Raw genomic sequence first — 23,595 nt, forward strand, 5'->3', positions numbered from 1 at the left:
TACCAACAAGAAATATTCATTTAAGACCTTGCCCATCTCTTGTGGTTCCAAACACTATGACCACACTGATTCTTTAGGGAACCTATTTTCTCCCTAGTTATCCTTTTGCTGTTAATACACTTATAGATTCTCTTAGGATTCCCCTTTACCTTATCTGCCAAAGCAATCTCATGTTCTCTTTTCGCCCTCTTAATTTCCTTCTTAAGTGTACTCCTATATCAATTATATTCTTCAAGGGATTCGCTTGACCCTACCTGTCTATACCTGACATTTGCCTCCTTTTTCTTCATCAGAGCAATATCCCTCATGAACCAGGGTTCCCTGAACTTACCAGCCTTGCCCCTCACTTTAACAGAAGCAACGCTGGCCCTGAACTCCACTTGTCAAATGTCCTTTTACCTGCATAGAGTCTCTCCCAATCAACCTTTGCAAGTTCCTGTCTAATGCCATCCATCTATTTAACTTTGGTAGATGGTAATCAGTGCATCTATTATCTCGAGATCTACGTCTTTCAAAATTCTGGAATGTAGCTCATTAGTCCCTGGGATGTATCAGCATTCAAGTTACGTCGTCCCCATTTAATATTTTATGTCTATTTTGGTAATGACCCTACTTTTATTCCCTTTTTCAAAAATTAGAAAACTGTAACTTCTGCAGTTGTTTTTTGCTGGCATCATTCAGATTGCCTGTCTTTTGTATCTTTTAATCATTTTGTCACATTGTTGGAAAGTACTATTTGTATCTGTCCCAAGCCCCATACTATGGCAAACCAATTTCCATTTCGTAAAGGTGCAAAAATGACAGCATAACTCTTTAGTCACACACTCCTGGTAAATCTGTCTCTTTATTCAGGGTCACACCAACACAAGTAAATGGTTCTAATTTTTTCTAAAGTTGTAAATGTATATTTCATTTATTTAAATTGATGTATTCTTGACTTTCACTTTACCCTTATCTACATAATTTACTAGAAACCCTCAATATATTTATATCACTCAAACTGGTGCTCCCTGGTTACTCTCCAATAGTCACAAGAATTTTTGCAGCATGATGATCGAACACAGTAATATTCCAGTTGCAATGCATCATAAGGCCTTAGTGTAAACTCTGTATACCAGTTCAAGATCACATTTTTTTTAACTGCATCTTTGATTGGTCACTAATAATGTTCCATAATCTTTGATTCCTTTTAACTTATAAATTTCCTGTTTGTTCCCATATATTTCTTGTTCATTTTGTAGATTTTTCTTCAAATATGTAATACTTTATGTCACTATTAGTGATAATCTCAATTTTCCCTTTAGCTGGTCAATTGTATAACTGATCTGAATTCTTCTGCAAATTACTGCTGCTATCTCTTTTGAAATTAGCTTCAATCTTGACATGGGAATGAGCACTAAATCTTGCAGTAGTTAACTTAATATTTTGCTTCTCTTTAGTATTACATCATTGCCTTTGCTCTTTAAGCCAATACCTTAATCATTGCCACATTCTCGCCTGATTTCTCATGGCACTTAGTGGAACCTTGCCAAGTCAAATCTAAATAACAGCACAATCCAATAAGAAGTCATTTTACTGTAATGAGAATTGTTCCTAGGATGAGGGAGACTACAGTTACTTGGGATAGACTAGAGGGGCTGGGACTGTTTTCATTAAAGAGAAAACCAAGGGGAGATCTGATAAAAGTATATATGAAATAATGAGCGCTCAGGACAGAATACAATGGATAGTGGGAGGTTGTTCCTACTGGTGGAAGGGTAAAGGTCACAGATATAAAATAAATGGGAATAGAATTAACAGTGACATGAGGAAATCACCCTCATTACATACACCTATAATTTCCTGATTATATTATGCCCCATCACTACTTTTATTTTTTGGGAGATTATATACTACTCCTATCAATATTCCTGCCTTTTTCCGTTTCTCAGCTCCACAAACTGATTCTAGTTAATTTTCTAACCTATGACCCTTCTACTATCCTGCCTTTGTCCCATTTGTTAAAAATCAGGTCAACCCCACCTCTTTTTCCATTTTGCTTATCTCTTATTAAAGGTAAACATCCTGGAATATTTAATTCCCAGTTTTGGTCAGAGTACCATGTCTCTGTAGGGACTATTAGATTGTGCCCATTTATTTTTATTTTTGTCATTAGTTCACCAGTCATAAACAAGACAGGTTTGTGCATGCAGATATAGACCATGCAATTTTATCTTTGCACATTTTTCCCTGCTCTGACTTTTGTGCAATTACATACACAAGAATTAAAGCACAAAAGCAGTCCATTTAGCTCATTGCATACGGGCGTGCTGGTTTTTCAACTTCAGCTAATGTACTTCCAAACACAAACAGAAGTTGCTAAAAATTCAGAAGTCTATCAGCATCCATTTATAAAGACAGGTCTCCAGCAACTTTTACTTTGTTTCAGAACTTTTTGTTCCATCTGTGTATTTTTCTACTGTCATTCATGTACATTTTTTCCAAAGTGCTTTTACCTCCACAAGTGACGAAAAAAATGTTTATTACCATACATAAAACATTACGTTCACTTCTTTTTCAATAGATGATTTTCAGTAATAAATTTTTCCTCATTACCTTTGAGAAACACACAGAAAAGTCACTAAGTGCCATTTAAAACATCTGTTTAGGTTATTTGAATAACACACCTGCTGATTAAAAAAAGGATATTGTGGCAACTGTAATGTGATTACAGAACATTAATAGAAAATAAATACACAAACTCTATTCATTTATCTTAGCTTAAATGACTTGGGATGATAATTAACACAATTAAAGTTGAAAATTCTATGTAAGAGATGTTTGTTGCATACTTACTAGATTTAAGATAATTTCTAATTGTATGAACTATTTTGTAGTCCAAATAAAAGTATTTTGCACTATAAGTGAGTAACATTGTTATAGTCAAAAGAGAATTACTGACAGAGCACATATACCATTCAGTTCAAGTTTATTTAAAGATTATTGAAAATGCACCAAGGCAGTAATGGACGATGACTTTTAAGAAGAAAACATTGAAGCAGGGTGTGCCCTGCCAATTTTGTAGGTGGCCAAGTAGCAATATTTTAATCTGATCCAGGGCCTTGTGTACAATAGAATGGCCTTGCATGCTGAAGAATACAGGGAAGGGAAGGGAAGGGAAGGGAAGGGTTGAGAGAACTTGGGGTGGTGGGGAGAAGGACAGAAACAGTGGAGTCAGGGTAGTCATGTTTGAGATGGCAAGACCAGAAATTTGATCATCAAGGGAAGGGGCATTGATGGGACATCAGAACAGATGATGCTGGTGGGCAGTTGAAAAATTGACCAATACAAAAACAAGCCTCAGTTCTCTTGATAAGCCTTGCTATGATATCAAAATATGCATTGTTTGCCATTTGCTAAATGTCACTGTGCATGCCTGCTGGTCTTGGTGTGCATACTTATAATGCACAGAGGATCTGGAACAAATTTTGGAAAGTGGAACAAAGGATCCAATCACATCAGGCTTAGATTAAATTTTGCTACACAGAAGAACTTTTAATTGAAGCTCCTTAATCTAAAACTGTCACTGTGTAGAAAAGATGCAAGAAGATACCTATTTTCTTTCTACAAAATGGCAGGGAAAGTTAAAATCTGATATTGTGATCACGGAAGTTCAAACTGGAAAGGCATTTAAAAAAAGTATGGTAAATCACGTGAATTATCCTCAAGCCAATTTCTGAAGGCATAAGGCATTAGGTCAAACATGGGTAAAGAAATCTCCGACTGATTACCACATAGGGTTTTCCCTCATTATCAATTTATTAAACACTGCTTGGAAAGATCATTTATGGCAGCAAGGACACAGAATTTGCTTTGGGTGGGTGGGGCTTCAATTTCCTTCAAAATGAATAACTCAAATGGCACAGTTAATGACTGAGCCCTGAAAGAGAGCAGTCAGACTGGGCATATGGCGGCACATAGAAAGAGGAAAAACTCACAATCTTGTCCGTACAGATGCAAAAGTTCATGACAATATTGGAAGAAATGATGACTTCAGTCACAGTGGAGTTTTTATTCTGAGAACACCCATCATTGTGTCCAAATCCAATAGATTCAAAACATACTAGGAGCTCAAACCTGGTAAGTCATGAGGTGCTGTGGGCCAATGGCAGCAGCAGAAATGTTTACTACTATTAATTGTAATTTCATGGCCCTGCTCTTGCTATTTACACTGAGCTGGAGGACCAACTCTGGATTAATACGGACTCCAGAAGAATATGCTAGGAGCAGCATGCAGAACTATACACAGGCCTACATGCATGCCTAACCATGGTAAGAGAAATATTGCAGGCAGAGCCTAGCGATCCCTTAGTTTACAATTCTGCAGTTCTGCCACATCAAATTGTGAATGGTGGTGGGCAATTAAACAGCCATTCAGTTAAGGAAGATCAATAAATATCTTTATTTTAATGATGGCCAAATCCAGTGCACAGGAGCTTAGAAATAGGAATGGACCATTTCATCCTTTAAATCTGTTCCACTATTCAATGGATATTCTGAAACCTCTCTCAATAAATTCAACTTTTAGCCATATTACTTATCTTTGATTATTGAAAGCTTACCTAAAATAAGTGTACCAAAGACAAGACATTTGTAATGATCTTCAGTTAGCACTGCTGAATTAATCAATACAGAGAAATACAGGATCATTGGGATTGGGCAGGAAAATGGAGTTGAAACCAAAGGTCAGATCAGCCCTGACCTAGTAATTGACAGGGCAGGCTCAAGGGGCCCCATAGCCTATTCCTGCTCCTATTTCTTATATTCTTGTAGAAGACAAAGTATTCTGCAGTATGTGAATCACTTTCTGACATTAGAAAGACCCTCCACTTGCAGCTCTAACAACATTTAAAGAAAAAGCACTAGAATATCCAGCTTCACACTATTCAAGTTACAACTTGCTTGATTGGCATCCTATCCATCACATTAAACATTTACTGGCTTTTCCACTAATGCACTCATTGGAAATGTTCACCATCTATAGGACACACTGCGGTAAGCTGCCAAGGCTGCCAACAGTACTTTCCAAACCCATAAACAACAAACCAGAAGTAGAAGGGCACAATCTCCAAAGTCACATGCCATCCTCACTTGGAAAAGTACAATCATTCTCTCATTGTTGAGGGAACAAAATCTTGAAATTCTCTTACACTACTGCATGGTACATTTCATGGAGTGCAGGCAGTTCAAGAAGATGCCACACAACCAGAAGTGCAAATGAAAACAGGCAATAAATGTGACCTTGACAGCAATACCTACCTCCTATGAATGAAATCAAGGTGTATATATCAATCTGAGAAAAGGAGATACAATTGATTTTCCAAATATACAGAATCCTATTTACTTTGCCTGGCTGCATCCTTAACTGTCCTGAATAGGAAAAAAACCATCTCTGCATGCTTAGATATACTGATGCACACTCTTTCAAAAGTCATAAATGTGAATATTTAGAAAGCAGGGAGCCTTTGCTATTCAAACATTAAAACTGCAATAAGGTTCAATTGTAAAAAAATACAGAAAACTGGAAGCACTCAGTTAGCCTGGCAGCATCTGTGGAAAAAAAGAGTTGGCATTTCAGGTTGATGACCTTTCATCACAATGATGAAAAGTTGGAAATCAAAAAAATTGCAGAGAAGAGGAAGAAGTGGAGAAAACCAAGTGGGATGGACACTAGGAGAGACAGAATACGAGAAAAGTTGTGGAGTCAACTGAGAGAAGGTATTGAAGGCTTGTTAACTGTATCTGATCTGTCTGTAGGAGTTGAAAATAAAAGGAGATGAATGAGGAAATGAAGAGAAAAAAAAGAAAAAAAATTGCTGTAATTGTGCCATACAAATCAAATGCAGTTGTTGGAAACCTGAAAACAAATGCTGGAAATACTCAGTTTTGACAGAAAATGGAAAAACTGATTACCTGAACCTGACGAATACTGGAAGTTGATTTCTAATTCTCCAACTTCCAGTAACTGCTCCCCCTCTGTCCCTTTTCTCTCTCCTCCTGAACTATACAGCACTCATCATCCTGTCTTTTTCTCCTCCTCCTCCTCCTCCACCGTCTGCCCACTACCCACAAACTCCTCCCACTGATTCTTCCCCCCACTACTCCCATCTGCCCTCTCCACCTCCCTCCCTTTATTCCATATTCCACCTTCCTCTCCTATCAGATTCCATCGTCTTCAGACCTTTGTCATTTCCACCAATCACCTCTGAGCTTCTGGCACTATTCCCACTCTCCCCTCCCCCATCTGCCTATCACACCCCCTGGATCCACCAATCACCTGCCAGTTCTTGCCCCACCCCTTCCCTCCACCTTTTTATACTGGCTATCTCAAAACAGTCTTTCCAGATGAAGAAGTGATTCAGTCGCACCTACTGCATTCGGTGTTCACACAGTGGTCTCCTCTACGATGGAGAAACTAAATACTGATTGAGTGATTACCTTGTGGAGCACCTGCTTTTAATCCACAGGATTAACCCTGATCTTCCAGCTGTCTGCCACTTTAAATTCTCCATCCTACTCTGATCTATTCATCTGCAGTCTCCTGCACTGTTACAATGAGGCCCAATGCAAGCTTGCAGAACATCTCATCTTCCATTTGGGCACATTGTAGCTTTCCAGATTCAATATCAATTTCTCCAACTTTAGTTAATTTGTTTTTTTTTCCTTTCTGTGTCAGAACTGGCCACTTTTGCCTGTCATCATTTTAGCTCAGTTTTTATTGTTCTATTAGTATAACCTGGCCTGTTGGGTATGTATCACACCTCTGCTATTAGCTACATATCACACAAAGTAGTATAACGGGCTTCTAAATGCTACCTTAAGTTATTTAGTCTCATCCTACCAGAGATACTCCCTATGTTTTACTCATCGTTCCCTACCTTCCCTGCTATTGAAAACTAACCTCTCTTTCTCAGTTTTGACAAAGAATTTCAGATGTGAAACATTAATGCTTTTATTTCCACAGATGCTACTTGACCTGCCGAGTGTTTCCAGCATTGTTTTAATTTAGCAGAGAAACAAAGTTGGTTTTAAATTGGAGTAAGGATGGGGGAGGGATGGATAAAACAAAGGGAGTATCTCTGATAGGGTGAGGCTAGGATTGTGGATGGGATAAGGTGGTGATTATGCCATCTTATTGATAGGTTAATGAGAGAAATTAGAAGAGAGACCGGCCACAAATGAACCTGTAATAGCTGTAAAATGCAGGAAATGTCCAGCAGATCAGGCAGTGCCAATGGGGAGAGAAAAAAACAAGACAATATTATGGTGGGATAATCCAGTTCTGATACAAACAGAGAAAGTGAGTTACTTAAAATTGTTGGAATTCAATATTGAGTTCAGAAGGCTGCAACATGACTAAATGTTCTCATCTATCTCCCCCAGCCACTCCTCACGCACTTAACAAGCAAAAGCAGGTCTTTTGCCTCTTTCCTTCCTACCATCTAGGGACCTAAGCAGTCCTTCTGAACTCAATATCGAATTCAACAATTTCAGGTTTACTCACTACTTTTGTTTGTAATTTTCTCTGTCTGTAATTTTCAACAGTCATACAAAATAAATGTTTTTTTCCTCTCTGGGGTTTAAACAATTGGCCTGAATACAGAAGCCGTGACTGTATTGCCATGTGATAAGCATTGTTTTACATCTATGTAAACCAACATATATATATTAATTATATACCCGATTATACCAAAATAAATATAGAGTACTTTAACATATTGTTTCTCAATGAAGTAAATGCCTGTGGTTGACAAATGAATGTGCTATTTTATTTCATGAACAAATGTGAAGTAACAACATAATACTTCCTCTGCATTTCATTAAATTGAGAGCACCCCGTAATCACTGCTAAAAACTAAAATCAATTCAAGTGGAGCTTCAGTGTGGGAAGAAAAAACCTTAAAGAAACAGAGACTCGGATCAATAGAATACCATCATCATGTAATTAATGGTATCAAGTAACAAGGAGATTATTAGATCAAATGAAAGCATTAGCAATTGCTTAGAATACAGTAAACATTTATTGGATTATTCTGCACAAGGGGTTGATCCAGCAGTGTTAATTAGAACAAAAAAAATCCCAAGAATCATACACTTCACTTAAAAATGTCAAATATTACCTTTACTCTGTTCAAAATATTTACACACTTGAACAACAAAAGAACCTAAATATCTACCTGATGAAGTAATTGATGTGGATGAAGATGAGGAATCAAGTGGAGGTCCAAACAATGGATCCAATGAAAACAAATCACTGCTGACCCGTTTGGCACTATATAATTTAAATCAAAAGAGAAAGTTTTATTGTATTGCACCATCCCATTAATCATCAATAGAGTAAAATTCTAATCATCTGGTACTTATGTTTTGGATTTGACTCCAACTAACACCTAAACACACTTTTATTTACATGTTACAATAATAGATACAATAAATTTTCAGTGAACCAGGTGAGTTTAAGAAGAGCAGGAAATGTACAAGCACTTCAGACCCTGGCTCCAGCTGCAAAACTATCCACATTCCTAACCCTTGGTGTTCTGGACGCCAGTCTTAGCTCTGGCCACATACTCTGCTCCAGCTGCACTCAGCAACTCTGGTTCTGGCTATACACCGCACTTGCACTCTGCTTCCTGGCTCACATCCTGGACTAATGGGTGAGACTGACGTCGGACAATCAGATGCTAGATTTTCGGAGCTTTACTGTAATTTTATTTTAGTTGGCATGAAGCTCATTATTCCCAATATAATTGCTAATGCCTGTGTAACTGACAACATGTTAATGAACATGGTCCCAGAAACAGGCATGGAGTCAGCCTTTCACGTTTTGTTCACTATAAAATCATTGCACATGTGGACTGTATTTTGCCCACAATCGCTTCATGAATCATATATAAACAAACATATACATGGTTTGTGAGTGGGTAACGCAATGGTAGATGATGTAGAAACATAAGACATTCGGATCTATGAAAGATAAGCAGCAATATTTTCATAGTGCTAAGAGAACTGGAACTGCAGAGAAGCACAGAAATCATTTAAAGCTTGTGCATTGCTCCAAAAAGTATTCTTTATGCCTCAGTGTCAAAGATGTACTTTCATTCCATCTTAGAAACATAGAAAAACTACAGCACAATTCAGGCCCTTCAGCCCACAAGGCTGTGCCAAACATGTCCCTACCCTAGAAATTACTAGGCTTACCCATAGCCCTCTATTTTTCTCAGCTCCATGTACCTATCCAACAGTCTCTTGAAAGACCCTGTCGTATCCACCTCCACCACCGTTGCCGGCAGCCCATTCCACACACTCACCACTCTCTGAGTAAAAGACTGCAACAATACCTCTCGGCTCCTAAATTCAATTCCACGATTGATGAAGAACAATACACAATATGCCTTCTTAACCACAGAGTCAACCTGCGCAGCCACTTTGAGCGTCCTATGGACTCGGACCCCAAGATCCCTCTGATCCTCCACACTGCCAAGAGTCCTACCATTAATACTATATTCTGCCATCATATTTGACCTACCAAAATGAACCACTTCACACTTATCTGGGTTGAACTGCATCTGCCACTTCTCAGACCAACTTTGCATCCTATCTATGTCCCTCTGTAACCTCTGACAGCCCTCCAAACTATCCACTACACACCAACCTTTGTGTCATCCGCAAAGTTACTAACCCACCCCTCCACTTCCTCATCCAAGTCGTTTATAAAAATCACAAAGAGCAAGGGTCCCAGTACACATCCCTGAGGTACACCACTGGTCACCGACCTCCATGCAGAATACGACCCTTCAACAACCACTCTTTGCCTTCTGTGGGCCAGCCAGTTCTGGATCCACACTGCAATGTCCCCTTGGATCCCAAGCCTCCATACTTTCTCAATAAGCCTTGCATGGGGTACCTTATCAAACATCTTGCTGAAATCTATATACACTACATCTACTGCTCTCCCTTCATCGATGTGTTTAGTCACATCCTCAAAAAAATTCAATCAGGCTCATAAGGCAGGACCTGCCCCTGACAAAGCCATGCTGACTATTCCTAATCATATTATACCTCTCCAAATGTTCATAAATCCTGCCTCTCAGGATCTTCTCCATTAGCTTACCACTGAGGTAAGACTCACTGGTCTATAATTCCCTGGGCTATCCCTACTCCCTTTCTTGAATAAGGGAACAACATCTGCAACCCTGCAATCTTCCAGAACCTCTCCCGTCTCCATTGGCGATGCAAAGATCATCGTCAGAGGCTCTGCAATCTCTTCCCTCGCCTCCCACAGCAGCCTGGGGTACAGCTCATCTGGTCCCGGCGACTTGATGCTTTCCAAAAGTTTCAGCACCTCCTCTTTCCTAATATCTACACGCTCAAGCTTTTCAGTCCTCTGCTAGTCCCCACTACAATCCCCCAGATCTTTTTCTGTAGTGAATACTGACGTAAAGTATTCATTAAGTACCTCTGCTATTTCTTCTGGATCCATACACACCTTCCCACTGCTGCACTTGATAGGCCCTATTCTTTCGCATCTTATCCTCTTGCTCTTCACATATTTGTAGAATGCCCTGGGGTTTTCCTTAATCCTGCCCAACAAGGCCTTTTCATGCCCCCTTCTGGCTCTCCTAATCTCCTTCTTAAGCTCCTTCCTATTAGCCTTATACTCTTCCAGATCTCTAACATTACCTAGCTCTCTGTAACTTTTGTATGCTTTTCTTTTCCTTTTGACTAGATTTATTATAGCCTTTGTACACCACGGTTCCTGTATCCTCTCAGGACTCCCCTGTCTCATTGGAACATGCCTATGCAGAACTCCACACAAATATCCCCTGAATATTTGCCACATTACTTCTGTACTTTTCCCTGAGAACATCTGTTCCCAATTTAATCTTCCAATTTCCTGCCTGAGAGCCTCATAATTCCCTTTACTCCAAGTAAATGCCTTTCTAGTCTGTCTGTTCCTATCTCTCTCCAGTGCTAACGTAAAGGAGATAGAATTATGATCACTATCACCAAAATGTTCACCCACTGAGAGATCTGACACCTGACCAGGTTCATTTCCTAATATCAAATCAAGCACAGCCTCTCCTCTTGTAGGCCTATCTACATATTGTGTCACGAATCCTTCCTGAACACACTTAACAAACTCCACCCCATCTAAACTCCTCACTGTCTGGAGATGCCAATCGATGTTTGGGAAATTAAAATCCCCCATCACAACAACTCTGTTATTCTCACACCTTTCTAGGATCTGCTTCCCTATCTGCTTCCCAATATCCCTATTACTATTGGGCGGCCTATAAAAAACATCCAGTAAAGTTATTGACCCCTTTCCGTTCCTAACCTCCACCCACAGAGAGAGTTCAATTTCATATTAAATTCTAGGATTCATATCTGGAAATGGAGCTATTAAAAGAACTGGAGTTGAATGGTTCAGAGAGAAATCAATAACTTGAATGGTGGGAGCTATTTGGGCATTAATTGGCCACATCAGATTTAACTTATTTCTGTCTCTCTTTTTTATTGTCTGTCTCCATATATCATCTGAGTTCCTCCAGCAGATTGTTAACCTATTTTCTGTTTGTCGGACAGTTGTTGGTAAACTTCACTAATGTCACGTGGATATCAAAGATGTCCTGCAGTAAGTTTACTGAGCAAGCAGCTAGTTCTAATACAGAATTTTTTAGAACCAGAATCAGAATGTTGCCAATAAGTAACCTGCATGGAGAACCTTTTTTAACAAACGAAACTGTTGCAATAGATGAAAGGTCTGCTTTTAGTGGGAACCAAATAACTCAGGACATTGTATCCTGGCCAATATATTCCTCAGTTGAATCTTATGTGTGAAAATTAACTGCTCATTTTTTAATTCACTGTGGTGGACTGATTTAGAATGTCCCAAAGCCATGACTGGACCTATAATAATTTCAAGCTTTTTATTTCTGACTGATATGAATGGATTAAATAAAGATCGCTATAAACGCTAAAATCGACAATTTTGGGAAATTACAAAGAAGTCTTTCTAACCAATAATTTATTTGGAAATTCCAATTCATCCTCCCATGCCCTTGTTTTACTTGCCTAAATGTAATGAGTCTACATCCGTTTCTGTCCCACGATACTAAAATTTAAGAATATGTCTACTTGGACATCACCCCAGAATTCACTAAAGTGAACACTTACTTAGTTCATTAAAGTTAAAATCCTTGTCCATACATCTCTCCCATTTTATCTCTGCAAACCCCTTTGGTCCCAAGTGTCCTACTGAACATATCTGTCTTGAAACTAGGCTGTCTATCACATTTCACCTTTGCCCCACCCGATCATTTTTCTTCATATTTATCCATAGTTCACCTAAGGATTAATAAGTTCTTACATCAATGTACAACATTCACAGCATGTCGCTGCAATTGAGTTCTAATCACAAAGAAAGGCAGGGCCAGGTTAAATGTCTACTCATCTCTTAAACTGTTAAAAAAATCTAACAGATCTAAAGGCATAATATAGAATGACTTCACAATGAAATGGTGAATTTCAATAAATGGTAACAAAAATATATCTTTTAGTAGCTAGCATCATATGTTTTTAAGTTGGAAAATATAAGAAAATGTGGCAATTAGTCAAACTTTTGCCGATACAAGTCTAACAAAATTCTTGAAACTAAAAGTTTAAGCCTATTGTGGCACATTTTAAATTCATCATCAAAGCTAAAAATGACAAGTAACCAAGATGTTTAAATATTGGTTGGCAGTTATGCGCCCTTGAGACAAATAAAAAAGTAGGATGTGTATTTTGTTAAGTCTTAAGGCACTAATAGCTAATTCATGATCTCAATAGGAAGACAGTTCAGCAAAATTAGATACAATTGTCAATTAGAGAATAGCATTAGTAACAAACAAATGATAGTCCTTTCTTCAATCTCATTTCATTCATCGCCAAATGTGTAACCAGTTACTATCCCTTCTATTTATTCCTTTAGCAACTTACTCAGATGATGGAACGTGTAATCTTGATCGAACCAGCTCTTCACCTTGTCGAAAGTAAGGGGGTATAAGTTAAAGGCATTCTAATAGTCTTCCAAAAGAACACATAACACACGTTTTGCTAAATATTCCAAGTTAACTCTTTAATCTTTTCTGAATATTATAATGATTGTTTTGAATTTATAATGCAGTAGCTGGAGGAATTCTAGTCAAGACTGCAAATATTTCCTAATATACACAATATAAAATATAATTTTACAGCAAAGATATTTGGCTCATGGTGCCCATGCCATCTTGTGAAAACAATTATTTAATTAGTTCCACATCGCTGCCCTTTCTTTACTGCTCTGTAGCTTTTAATGGCCTTCTTAATTTCATTTATCAAACTATAACAGCAGCTTCAGCATGGTAAAATATTCTGAAGTGCTCCACAAGAATGTAAGCAAGAACAATTAACATTAAAACAGAGAAGCATACATTACAGCAAATGAAAGCGGTAGATTTCATTGATCGTCTTAAAAGAGGCACATGAAGTAACTGTTATGTAAAGAGATGGTCCAGAAGATTAAGTCACATGGGATCCAAGGTGAGTTGGTAAATTGGACTCAAAATTAGCTTGGTCATCGACAGCAGAGAGTAGTGGCAGAAGGGAGTTTTACTGACAGATGGTCTGTGACCAGTGGTGTTCTGCAAGGATCAATGCTGGAACCTCTGTTGTTTGTAATATATATTAATGATTTGGATCATTGGTCTGATTAGTAAGTTTGCAGATGACATGAAGATTGGTGGAGTTGTGGATAGCAAGGAAGGTTGTCAAAGGATTCAGCAGGATATAGCAGAGTTGGAAATTTGGGTGGAGAAATGGCAAATGAAGTTTAATCCAGACAAATGTGACGTGATGCATTTTCTTTACACAAGTGGTAGGTGCCTAGAACCTGCTGTCAGGGGAGGTGATAGAAGCAGATACGACAGCAATGTTTAAGAGGCATTGAGATGTACACATGAACATGCAGGGAATAGAGGGATAAGGACCATGTTCAGACAGATGGGATTAGTTTTGATTGGCATCATGGTTGAGGCAGACATGGTGGGACGAAGGGCCTATTCCTGTGCTGTGCTGTACTGTTCTATGATCTATGCTAGGGCAGGTGAAGGAGGAAGATTACGAGTATCTTAAAAGAGGAGAGAGCAGTGGTGAGGCAGAGAGCTACAGGGAGGGAATTCCACTGCTTGGGACTATGGCAGCTGAAGGCACAGACCCAGAGGTGGAGTAACTAAAACCAGGGAAACTCAAAGCCCAAACTGGAAAAGTACAGATAACTTAGCAGGTTATCAGGCTAAAGAAGGTCAAAGAGATAAGGAGAGGGTAAGACTGTGGAGAGATCTGAAAACAAGGATGGAAATTTTAAAATGAAGGCCTGACTTAACTGGAACCACATGAAGTTGCTGAGTACAGGAATGATGGATAAGCAGGATGGTGCAATTTATGAAACAAACAGCAGTATTGACTGATTTCAAGTTTAATCAGGGGGTAGAAAGTGGAAAGCTGGGCTATAGTCGTTATTAGAGATAGTAAATGTGATTTATTTCCAGGCATTTGATAAGGTGCTGCATAAAAGTCACATCCATAAGATAAGGATGCATGGAGTTGGGGGTAATGTATTAGCATAGATAGAAGACTGGTTAACCAATAGAAGGCAGAGAGTTCTGATAAATGGGGATTACTCTGGTTGGCAATCAGTGGTGAGCGGGGCGTTGCAGGGGTCGGTGCTGGGCCTGCAACCGTTCATGATATACATTAACAATTTGGAAGAGGGGACCGAGTGTAGCATATCTAAGTTTGCTGATGACACTAAATTGAGTGGAAAAGCAAATGGTGCAGAGGATGCAGAGAGACTGCAGAGAGTGGGCAAGGGTTTGGCAGATGGAGGACAATGTTGGTAAATGTGAGGTCATCCACTTTGGAAGGAAAAATAGAAGATCAGATTATTATTTAAATGGTGAAAGATTGCAGCATGCTGTTGTGCAGAGGGACTTGGAAGTGCCTGTGCATGAATCGCAAAAGGTTGGTTTGCAGGTGCAACAGGTTATCAAGAAGGCAAATGGAATGTTGGCCTTCTTTGCTAGAGGGATTGAATTTAAGAGCAGGGAGATTATGCTGCACAGGGTACTGGTGAAGCCGCACCGGGAGTACTGTGTGCAGTTCTGGTCTTCTTACTTGAGGAAGGATATACTGGCTTTGGAGGCGGTGCAGAGGAAGTTCACCAGGTTGATTCTGGAGATTAGGGGGTTAGCCTATGAGGAGAGATTGAGTCGCCTGGGACTCTACTTGCTGGAATTCAGAAGGATGAGAAAGAATCTTACAGAAATATATAACATTATGAAAGGGATAGATAAGATAGAGGCAGGAAGGTTGTTTCCACTGCGAGATGAGACTAGAACTAGGGGACATAGCCTCAAGATTTGGGGGAGTAGATTTAGGATGGAGAGGAGGAGAAACTGCTTTTCCCAGACAGTAGTGAATCTGTGGAATTCTCTGCCCAGGGAAGCAGTAGAGGCTACCTCTTTAAATATATTTAAGAGGCAGTCAGATAGATTTTTGCGTAGTAGAGGAATTAAGGGTTATGGGGAAAAGGCAGGTAGGTGGATCTGAGTCCACAACCAGATCATATAAAGACAGTTTCAAATGCATATGAACTGTGATTGGTCACAGTTGGGAAATCTCTTGAAAGTGGATGTAGGGCAATCATGACAATAGCACAGGAATATGGTCAGAAGTTATGTGGTTACCTTTAGGTCAAATAATTTCAGTTTCATGGAGTTCCTGAGGAAAGGGATGGGGTTAATACTTGGGGAAGAGTGATAAGAAAATCTTAGAAGGATCATTAAGTGAAGCTACATGGGTTAAACCAAAGAAGAAATAAAGGAATAATTACACTGTAGAGAATGTACTTTACACCTCAAAACAATTGACGAGGATAGAAGAACTAATTCTGTGGCAAATTCCTGACAAGTGCAAAAATTAATTGTGGCCATTAATTGTGGGTAATTACTCAATATTAACAGCAATAATGTAGAAAAGTGTAAAAGATGTAGAGGGCACAAAATTCACTCAGGACAACTTTTTTAGCCAGTATATAGCAAGCTGAACAAGAACACTGGGAGGCAATTCTGGATTTAGTTTTAGGGAATGAAGCTGGGCAGATGGAAGGAATATCTGTGGGAGATTAGTTTTGTGGTAATTCAGTTCGATTTAACATAGTAATGGAAAAGATTCTCATTTGAAGGAAATTCATTTTTATTGACTGAGAAGTGATTTTAAAAAAAGTGAACCACAAACAGCTACTTGAAGGTAAATCAGTTTCTGAACAATGGGTGGCAATGAAATAGATTCAAGTTGTTTATTATAAAATGTTCAGGTATAGAAGGGTAGTATTGCCAAACCTAGGGTCTTCTGGATGGCAAGGTCCACGGAGGGTAGGAAACGACAAAAAAGGGAAAATTATGTCAGACGCCAAGCACAAAAGCCTCATAGAGTACAAAAAGTGTAGAGAGCAAATTGAAGGGGAAAGAACAAGCATGGCAAGTCTAAGAAAATCCAAATTTACTTATAAGTATATAAAGAGTCAGAAGATACTAAGGAAAGAGAAATGCCTATCAGGTAACCCATATGTGGAAGCAGAGGATTTGAGTAAGGTTCTTAGTTTCTTATTGAATGTTTTGCAGCTATCTTCACACAAGATTGAGACATGCCAATACAGATTATAAGGAGTAAGAATGTTAATTATTGGGTTGACAGGTCCAAAAGGCCCAGGGGACATTGCAGAAACTCTGGAGCCTCACTTTCTCAATTCTCCTTGGCTACAATGAACTCCCTATCAGCAATGAAACAAATTCTTTGTATGCATAAAGAGATCAAACATATTCCTGCCTGCTAAATTATGTACAGCATCTTACATTAAAAAAATTGAACAAATTCAGTATTAGAAGTAAAACTGTCTTGGCCTAAAAGTTGATATTTACAGCAAGGTGAGTTTATTAATTTAAAAACTGCAGGGATATATACAAGTTTCATTAAAACAGGAAAGAAATAGAAAACAAAATAAACAAGATTTTATGGCTTACATGCATTCTAAAATTTGTTACTCCTGTTTCCTAAACATGACCAGTGGCTCATGATTTTAGATAAGCAGATGGATGGGAGAGATTTAGAGGGCTATGGGCCATATGTGGGAAGATGAGACTAGCTCGCTGGGCAACACAGCAGGCATGCATGAGTTGGGCCAAAGGGCCTGTTTCCATGCTGTAGGACTCTATGACTATTAGGAACTAAAATAGTTTGACTATACCGAAAATGATATTCAATCATAGTTGCTTAGCATAACATACAAAAAAAAGACCTAATGATTACACTTACTAGATAAATTTCTTTTCATTGCGATCTGGAATGGCAAAACATAAACATTGTTCGGAAATGCATTAAAACCACAATTCAAATTCTATTAATAACAAATATATGCAAAACAGGATTCTAAGGATTACATTAACATATTGTTAATTCAGCAAATAAAATAATGACTATGAATTTCCAGCTAGCACACAACTGTGTACAAATGCAAGTACTGCATATACACAAGCACAACTCATTCTTATCTACCGTTATGAATAGCAAATTCTCACTAAGAGATCATTCAGAGATGAAATAATCACTTACCGGACTGTGCCTCTGATGTCAGCATGTAAACAGAAAAGTAAAGGTAACATCAAATACTAATCTGTGAACTTACATTTTAACAATAGATTTATATCAAAAGATTTCTACAATGAAGGGAGGAATCTTCTGCTGACTGAAAAGATGCCCCAGCCCTCGGAGTACTTTTTTTTACACATGCCTCCAGGCACAGTCTTCCCCTGGTAGACCAGTGCCAGCTTATCACAGAGACTCAGTGAATTGCTCTACCTTTCTGAGTGTTTCTGACACTCTCTGTGTCCTGAATGCTATTTACAGCCTGGTGAAGCCCTGCTCCCAGGCTTTCCTACTATTGATGCTGTTGTTTAAATTGAATGTTTGCTAATGCTGAACACTGAAAAATAAAATTACCATTTAAAAATACAAAATATTACAATTTTAAAAATCAGGTTAAAAGACCAAAAAGCACTAGTGTAATTAAAATTTATTAAATACTTATAAATCAATGGAATTAAATCAAGTACAAAGGAAATTAGATGTTATTTATTGTCCACTCCACAACCATTTCTTCCCACTGATTTCAGCCAGGCCAAGGTGTCCCAGACAGATTTACAAGCATAGGCACTGGGAAATCTGAGGAAGTTTGCACTGTCCTGGCACAGTGCAGGTGGCCCAGAATTGGCACTTAGCTGGAACAGAGCAGAAGACTAGACCTTAACTTTCTGCTTGGGATTCTCAAGCTTCTGCCTGTAGTGGTTAAAAGTCAGATCTGAGCTGCTCTGACAGTTTTTAAGTGGCCAAAATATATTTGAAGTTACTTTTTTTAAGGTCCAAGAGCTTTTATTTAAATATACGTAAATAAGTATTCAGCATATATGACCTACTTTTAATCTTTAATTGAGAATAATGAACCAGTTAGTTCTTTATAAGGTAAGAAATAAGGGCAAGAAATGAACCAAAAAGGGTGAAGGATCTTAACAATAAATTTTTGTTATCCAGTTAGTTAAGGGTCAAAGTCTCAAAGTCTCAAAATAAGAACAAAGATGAGAAGCAATTTCTTCACCCAGAGGTAGTTAACCTTTGGAATTCACTACCCAATAAGGGTGCGGACGCACAGTCATTGTCACTGAGTCAGTCACTATAATTCAAGTCTGAACGATTTTTAAAAAATATATTAAAGGATATGTAGTTAGTGCTGGAAAGTGCTGCAGAGGGAAAATATAAATCTGATCTTATTGAATAGTAGAACAGGCATAAAGAGCCGAATGATCTACTCCCATTTCTGTTTCTTATGCTCTTATGATTATTTCCATTAGCCTTGAGTCTGTACAGACCAAATACACATGGCTTAATATTTAGCATGCTAGGTTAACTTTACCACTTGATATAAATAAAAATTGTTTTGACTATTAACAAGTACTTTTATATTAATTCTTCTGCAATTTCCTTTTTCATTCTTCACCAACATTTCCCCTCATCATAACAAAATGCATTGAGCTAATTAGTCGAAGGTGCCTAATTGTAACCAACTAAAACTAATATGAACAACTGACTTATTCTAAGAACCAGAAGGCACTGATTATCTCCAATTGTGGAGAATCCTGAGACCTTTTCAGTGTTTAACTGAATTGCATAATTTCTACCTCCCTTAAACTAGACCAGTTTTGAAATGCAGAGACTGGTAGCATTGGTGGAAACTGACACCTGAAATTCATGAAAGACAACTAAATATCCAACTGATGTTATGATAATTTTTGGTTGGATGTGCCAGAATCACTAATGGGTTGAATGGTGTAAGTTGACATTCCTTTATAATAGGTGACAGAGAACCTAATTTGAGCTTATGTAAAATATCAAACAATATATATAAAACAAATAAACTCTGGAATGTATTATTTAACCCCTGAAGATCTAACTGAAATTATGACAAGATTTTTTTAAGTGCATTTTTGGGTTCTGGACATTGTTGTCAAGGGCAGAACTTACTGTCTACCTCTAATTGCCTTTGAGAAGTCATGAAGAGAGCTGGATTCCTAAACCACTGCAGTTCACAACCAAATGGTTTGTTAGGGCATTTTAGGGGACATTTTAAAATCAACCTATTTCATGTCTGACTCTAATTAATAATGATAAATTAGAAGACTGCACAGCAAGCATCAAAAAAGTTCAGTATTTACTTGATGCAAATGCTTCAAATTTTACTTCAATTCTTCACAAACAAGTTGATTCCAAGTTATGTATTTACCTCTAAATCATGATTCACTTCTTACAATACATCTTCTGAGCAATATCAGCACATCTTGGATGGTTTTGTCACCATCACCAACTTTGGCTTCTAATTGTGTAAACAAGGTCCCAAACTTAAACTACATATGGTGAATGAATGTAGGCATACTATAAAGTCTAGTAAGTAATTAAATTTGATTCTTAGTTAAAATATTAATATACAAGCATAAAATACTTACGGATGGGGAAGGAGAAAGAGTAATATTCCCAATGGAAGCTTTCAGCTCTTCTAATGTATGATTTGTATCATTGTTTGGTTGCATGGGCTTAATTTGCACATGGAACTTCTTGGGTTCCTCATCATCAGAGCCTGAATCACTTGATGAATAAAAATTATTTTCTTTGGCATGTTTGCATCAGTTAAGGGAAAGAAAAGAAATTCAAATTTATAACTGTATAGGGTTTGTAGCCTGAAATATCAGTTTAAGATAACTAACTGTTCTGAGGACAAAAGGATCAAGTTTTTGTGGCAGAGCTCTACCATTTGCTAGTTTACTATCATACAATGCACTAATATGGGGCAGAATGTTAGCATCACTTCTTAATAAATATGCTGCATACTTTTTTTTAAAGGCTTTCAAAAGACTAATAAACTTCAAGTTGATATAAAAGTCAAGTGACTAGAAATCTTCTGCCAACTGAATATACTAAGCAAAGTTTAATATAAATGGAAGAGCAGGTGAAATGCTGCAGCATGTATGAGTTTGCTGAGACCAGTGAGATCCTCAGCAACCACATCTGCAATGACTCTTTGCATCATCTGTAACCCTCTCAGGAGCTGGAATCCCAACTACACAGTATCAGGGAAAGCAAAAGTTACCTGAACACTTTCATCCACAAAGGAGTTATGCCTCTTTGGTCAGTTGGTAGCCTGGATCTGGCCAGTGGCCAGGATGTGACCATAAGTCAGGCAAATCTGGAGACGCATTATGCAGTGATGCAGGAGTCTTGGCCTTTGACCTAGCCCAGTTAAAAGGTGTTATTCTACAAATGTGATTGAAGACTATAGGGTGGATTTCCAATCCAAAAAGGGCACAGGGTACAAAGAATGGGACCAGCTGTCACAATTTATATTAATGGCATGGATGCTAAAACAAAATGAAACATATCCATGTTTCGTAATAAAACAAAGCTAGGTGGGAAAGTGAGCCATGAGGAAGTCTCCTTAAAGATAGAGGCAGATTAAGCAGGTGGCAAAGATGGTGGCATATGGAGAACAAGGACATACACACTTACAAAGAAGAATAGAAAAGCAATTTTAAAACAGCAAGAACTGGTAAATGCTGGTGCAGAGAAGGGTTTTCCTGTTTCAACTTAAGAAATCAGGAAAATAAGCATGTGGAAACACATGTTCCTAATTGTTTAGTGCAAGTTTTAGCCAAGACCAATGTATTGTCCTTTGATGCAAGGCGGTTTGGACTATAAAAGCAAGAAAAATGTGCACGGCTTTGGTGAAACCTCATAACGGGTATTATGTGCAGTTTTGAACTCTGTATCTCAAGAGGAACACATTTGTCTTGGAATCAGGGCAACATGAGACAATTATCCTACATAAGGACTGGGCTATAATCCCTGGAATTTAGAAGGGGGGGGTCATCCTGTTGAAATATACAAGACTCAGGGAGAGTGACATGGCAGATGCCAAGAGATTGTTTCCCATAGTTGGAAAGCTTAGAACTCCAGAAGATAGTTCAACATAAAAGGTTGAACTGCGATATTTAAGGAGGAAGGTTATAAATCTTTGGAATTCTCTACCTTAGACTGTTGGGTGTTCAGTTACTGAGCATACTCAAGGCTGAAATTGATGACTTTTTGGTTAATAATGAAATTAGAGGAGTGGATTTGAGTGGGAAAGTGAACAAGATGCAGGACTAGCCTGTGCTGCTATATTTTACTCAGTTCTAGATACCACTCTTTAGAAAAGATGTCACTGCCTTAGAAGGGCCATTCACTAGAGTGGTACCAGCGATGTGAGTTTTCCATGGAAAAACAAAGTCAGGTTGTTTTTCTTACAGCAAAGGCAGCAAGGGGAGGTCAAAGATTGCTGGTCCCTTGCATCCTGTATCATGCTGTTTCTTCCACCATAGAGTCACAGAGTTATGTAGCATGGAAACAAGCTCTTTGGCCCAACTCATCCATACTGACAAAGGTGCCTACCTGAGCTTGTCCCACTTGCCTGTGTTTGGCCCATATCCTCTAAACCTTTCCTATAAGGTCCTGGAGGTACTAGAAGTGTTCAAAATGATAGAAGAATTTGCTAGAATAAATAAGGAGAAATTGTATTCTATGGCAGTCCGAACCAGAGAACGCTGATTTCAGGTATAAATGGTAAATGAACTTAAGGAGACACCAGAGGGAAGGAATGAAACAGCATATTCTAATCAATTGGAAAGCTTTACCTTAAAGAATGGTGGAAACAAATTCAATAATAGTTTTTAAATATAGAATTTGGTAAATCCTATTTCATGATCAAGTTTTTCTCCCCCCAGTTGTGTATTCCGATAAGAAGTCAACATTTCTGTACTCCTCTGAAAATTTTGTCTATTGTTAATTCTGATTAATTTTACTCTGAATAGTGGTTTGTTGACTGACATTGACAATCTATCGTGGTTGCTTATTTGTATTGTGTACCTCATTAACTGTCTGAAGATAATAAAGAAACGAAGATAACTTTCAACATTAGTTAGTTCAGGTTAAGGATATTAGTTTGATTCACTTCTGGCTTGATACAGTAACCCTCCTCATCCACCTCTGGCATATTCTATTGAAGAAACAGAAAGGTATAACAGTTAACTACAATGAGAACCATTTTTATTTTCAATTACATCTCTGCCACTTACTATCAGACCATTAAAATTAGTACAATCTGTGCACAAAAACCAAAGATCTGTGCCAAATCAGGAAAATACAAGGAAATAACCCTAAAATATGCTGTGCAATAGGACTATCATACAAGATATTCAGTTGATTTAAAGACAGGATAGTTTTTTTTCAAAGAAGTAGTGAATAATATTTTTGTGAAACAGTTGGATTACAAACCTTAGAAAAAAAACAAACACAATGTCCTGGTCTACTGCATAAAGTGGGCTTTTTGGTTCAGGGCAGTCCCTAAGTGAGCTACAAGAGAAAATCACCAGCAAACACTTTTTTTTGGGCTGAGCATATTTATTCCAAAGAAACAAACTTTTTATTAAATATATATTACTATCAAAAGCTGGGATAATTCTTCTGCCGCCAAGAGATTGTTGGTCCCGGTACCTTGCTGTTTCTTCGGAGTTATATAGAGTCATAGAGTTATATAGCATGGAAACAAGCCTTTTGGCCCAACTCATCCATGCCGACCAAGGTGCCTACCTGAGCTAGTCCCATTTGCCTCCATTTGACCCATATCCCTCTAAACCTTTCCTATCCATGTACCTGTCTAAATGGCTTTCAGAGTATAGTCCAGGGTGCAGTCTTCTGGTGGGAGATTGGCTTTAGTGAGAGAATGACTTAGACAATCAGTGAGCCTGCGCTCACAGATTCCCTGGCTATCAGAACTGCTGTTTCAAATGTATGTTCATCAATGTCTTTGATGACACAAACATTCAAAATCTCACAAAA

General features: G+C 38.2%; 1 protein-coding gene across 6 annotated transcripts in view; it reads right to left on the minus strand.

Moving 5' to 3' along the window:
* The window catches only part of fcho2 (FCH and mu domain containing endocytic adaptor 2), a 159,867-nt gene that overhangs the window by 60,705 nt on the left and 75,567 nt on the right, over positions 1-23,595 (minus strand). For all 6 annotated transcript variants that reach the window (XM_052019149.1, XM_052019148.1, XM_052019147.1 and 3 more), the window contains exons 12-16: positions 22,694-22,753; positions 20,172-20,339; positions 17,434-17,458; positions 13,021-13,063; positions 8,217-8,311 (exon numbers count right to left, since the gene is read on the minus strand). In XM_052019149.1, the coding sequence (XP_051875109.1) occupies positions 8,217-8,311; positions 13,021-13,063; positions 17,434-17,458; positions 20,172-20,339; positions 22,694-22,753 (391 nt within the window). The remainder of the gene's footprint in view (positions 1-8,216; positions 8,312-13,020; positions 13,064-17,433; positions 17,459-20,171; positions 20,340-22,693; positions 22,754-23,595) is intronic.

This window comes from Pristis pectinata, chromosome 7 (genome assembly GCF_009764475.1).
Source record: "Pristis pectinata isolate sPriPec2 chromosome 7, sPriPec2.1.pri, whole genome shotgun sequence".
In the NCBI taxonomy this organism is placed as follows: Eukaryota; Metazoa; Chordata; class Chondrichthyes; order Rhinopristiformes; family Pristidae; genus Pristis; species Pristis pectinata.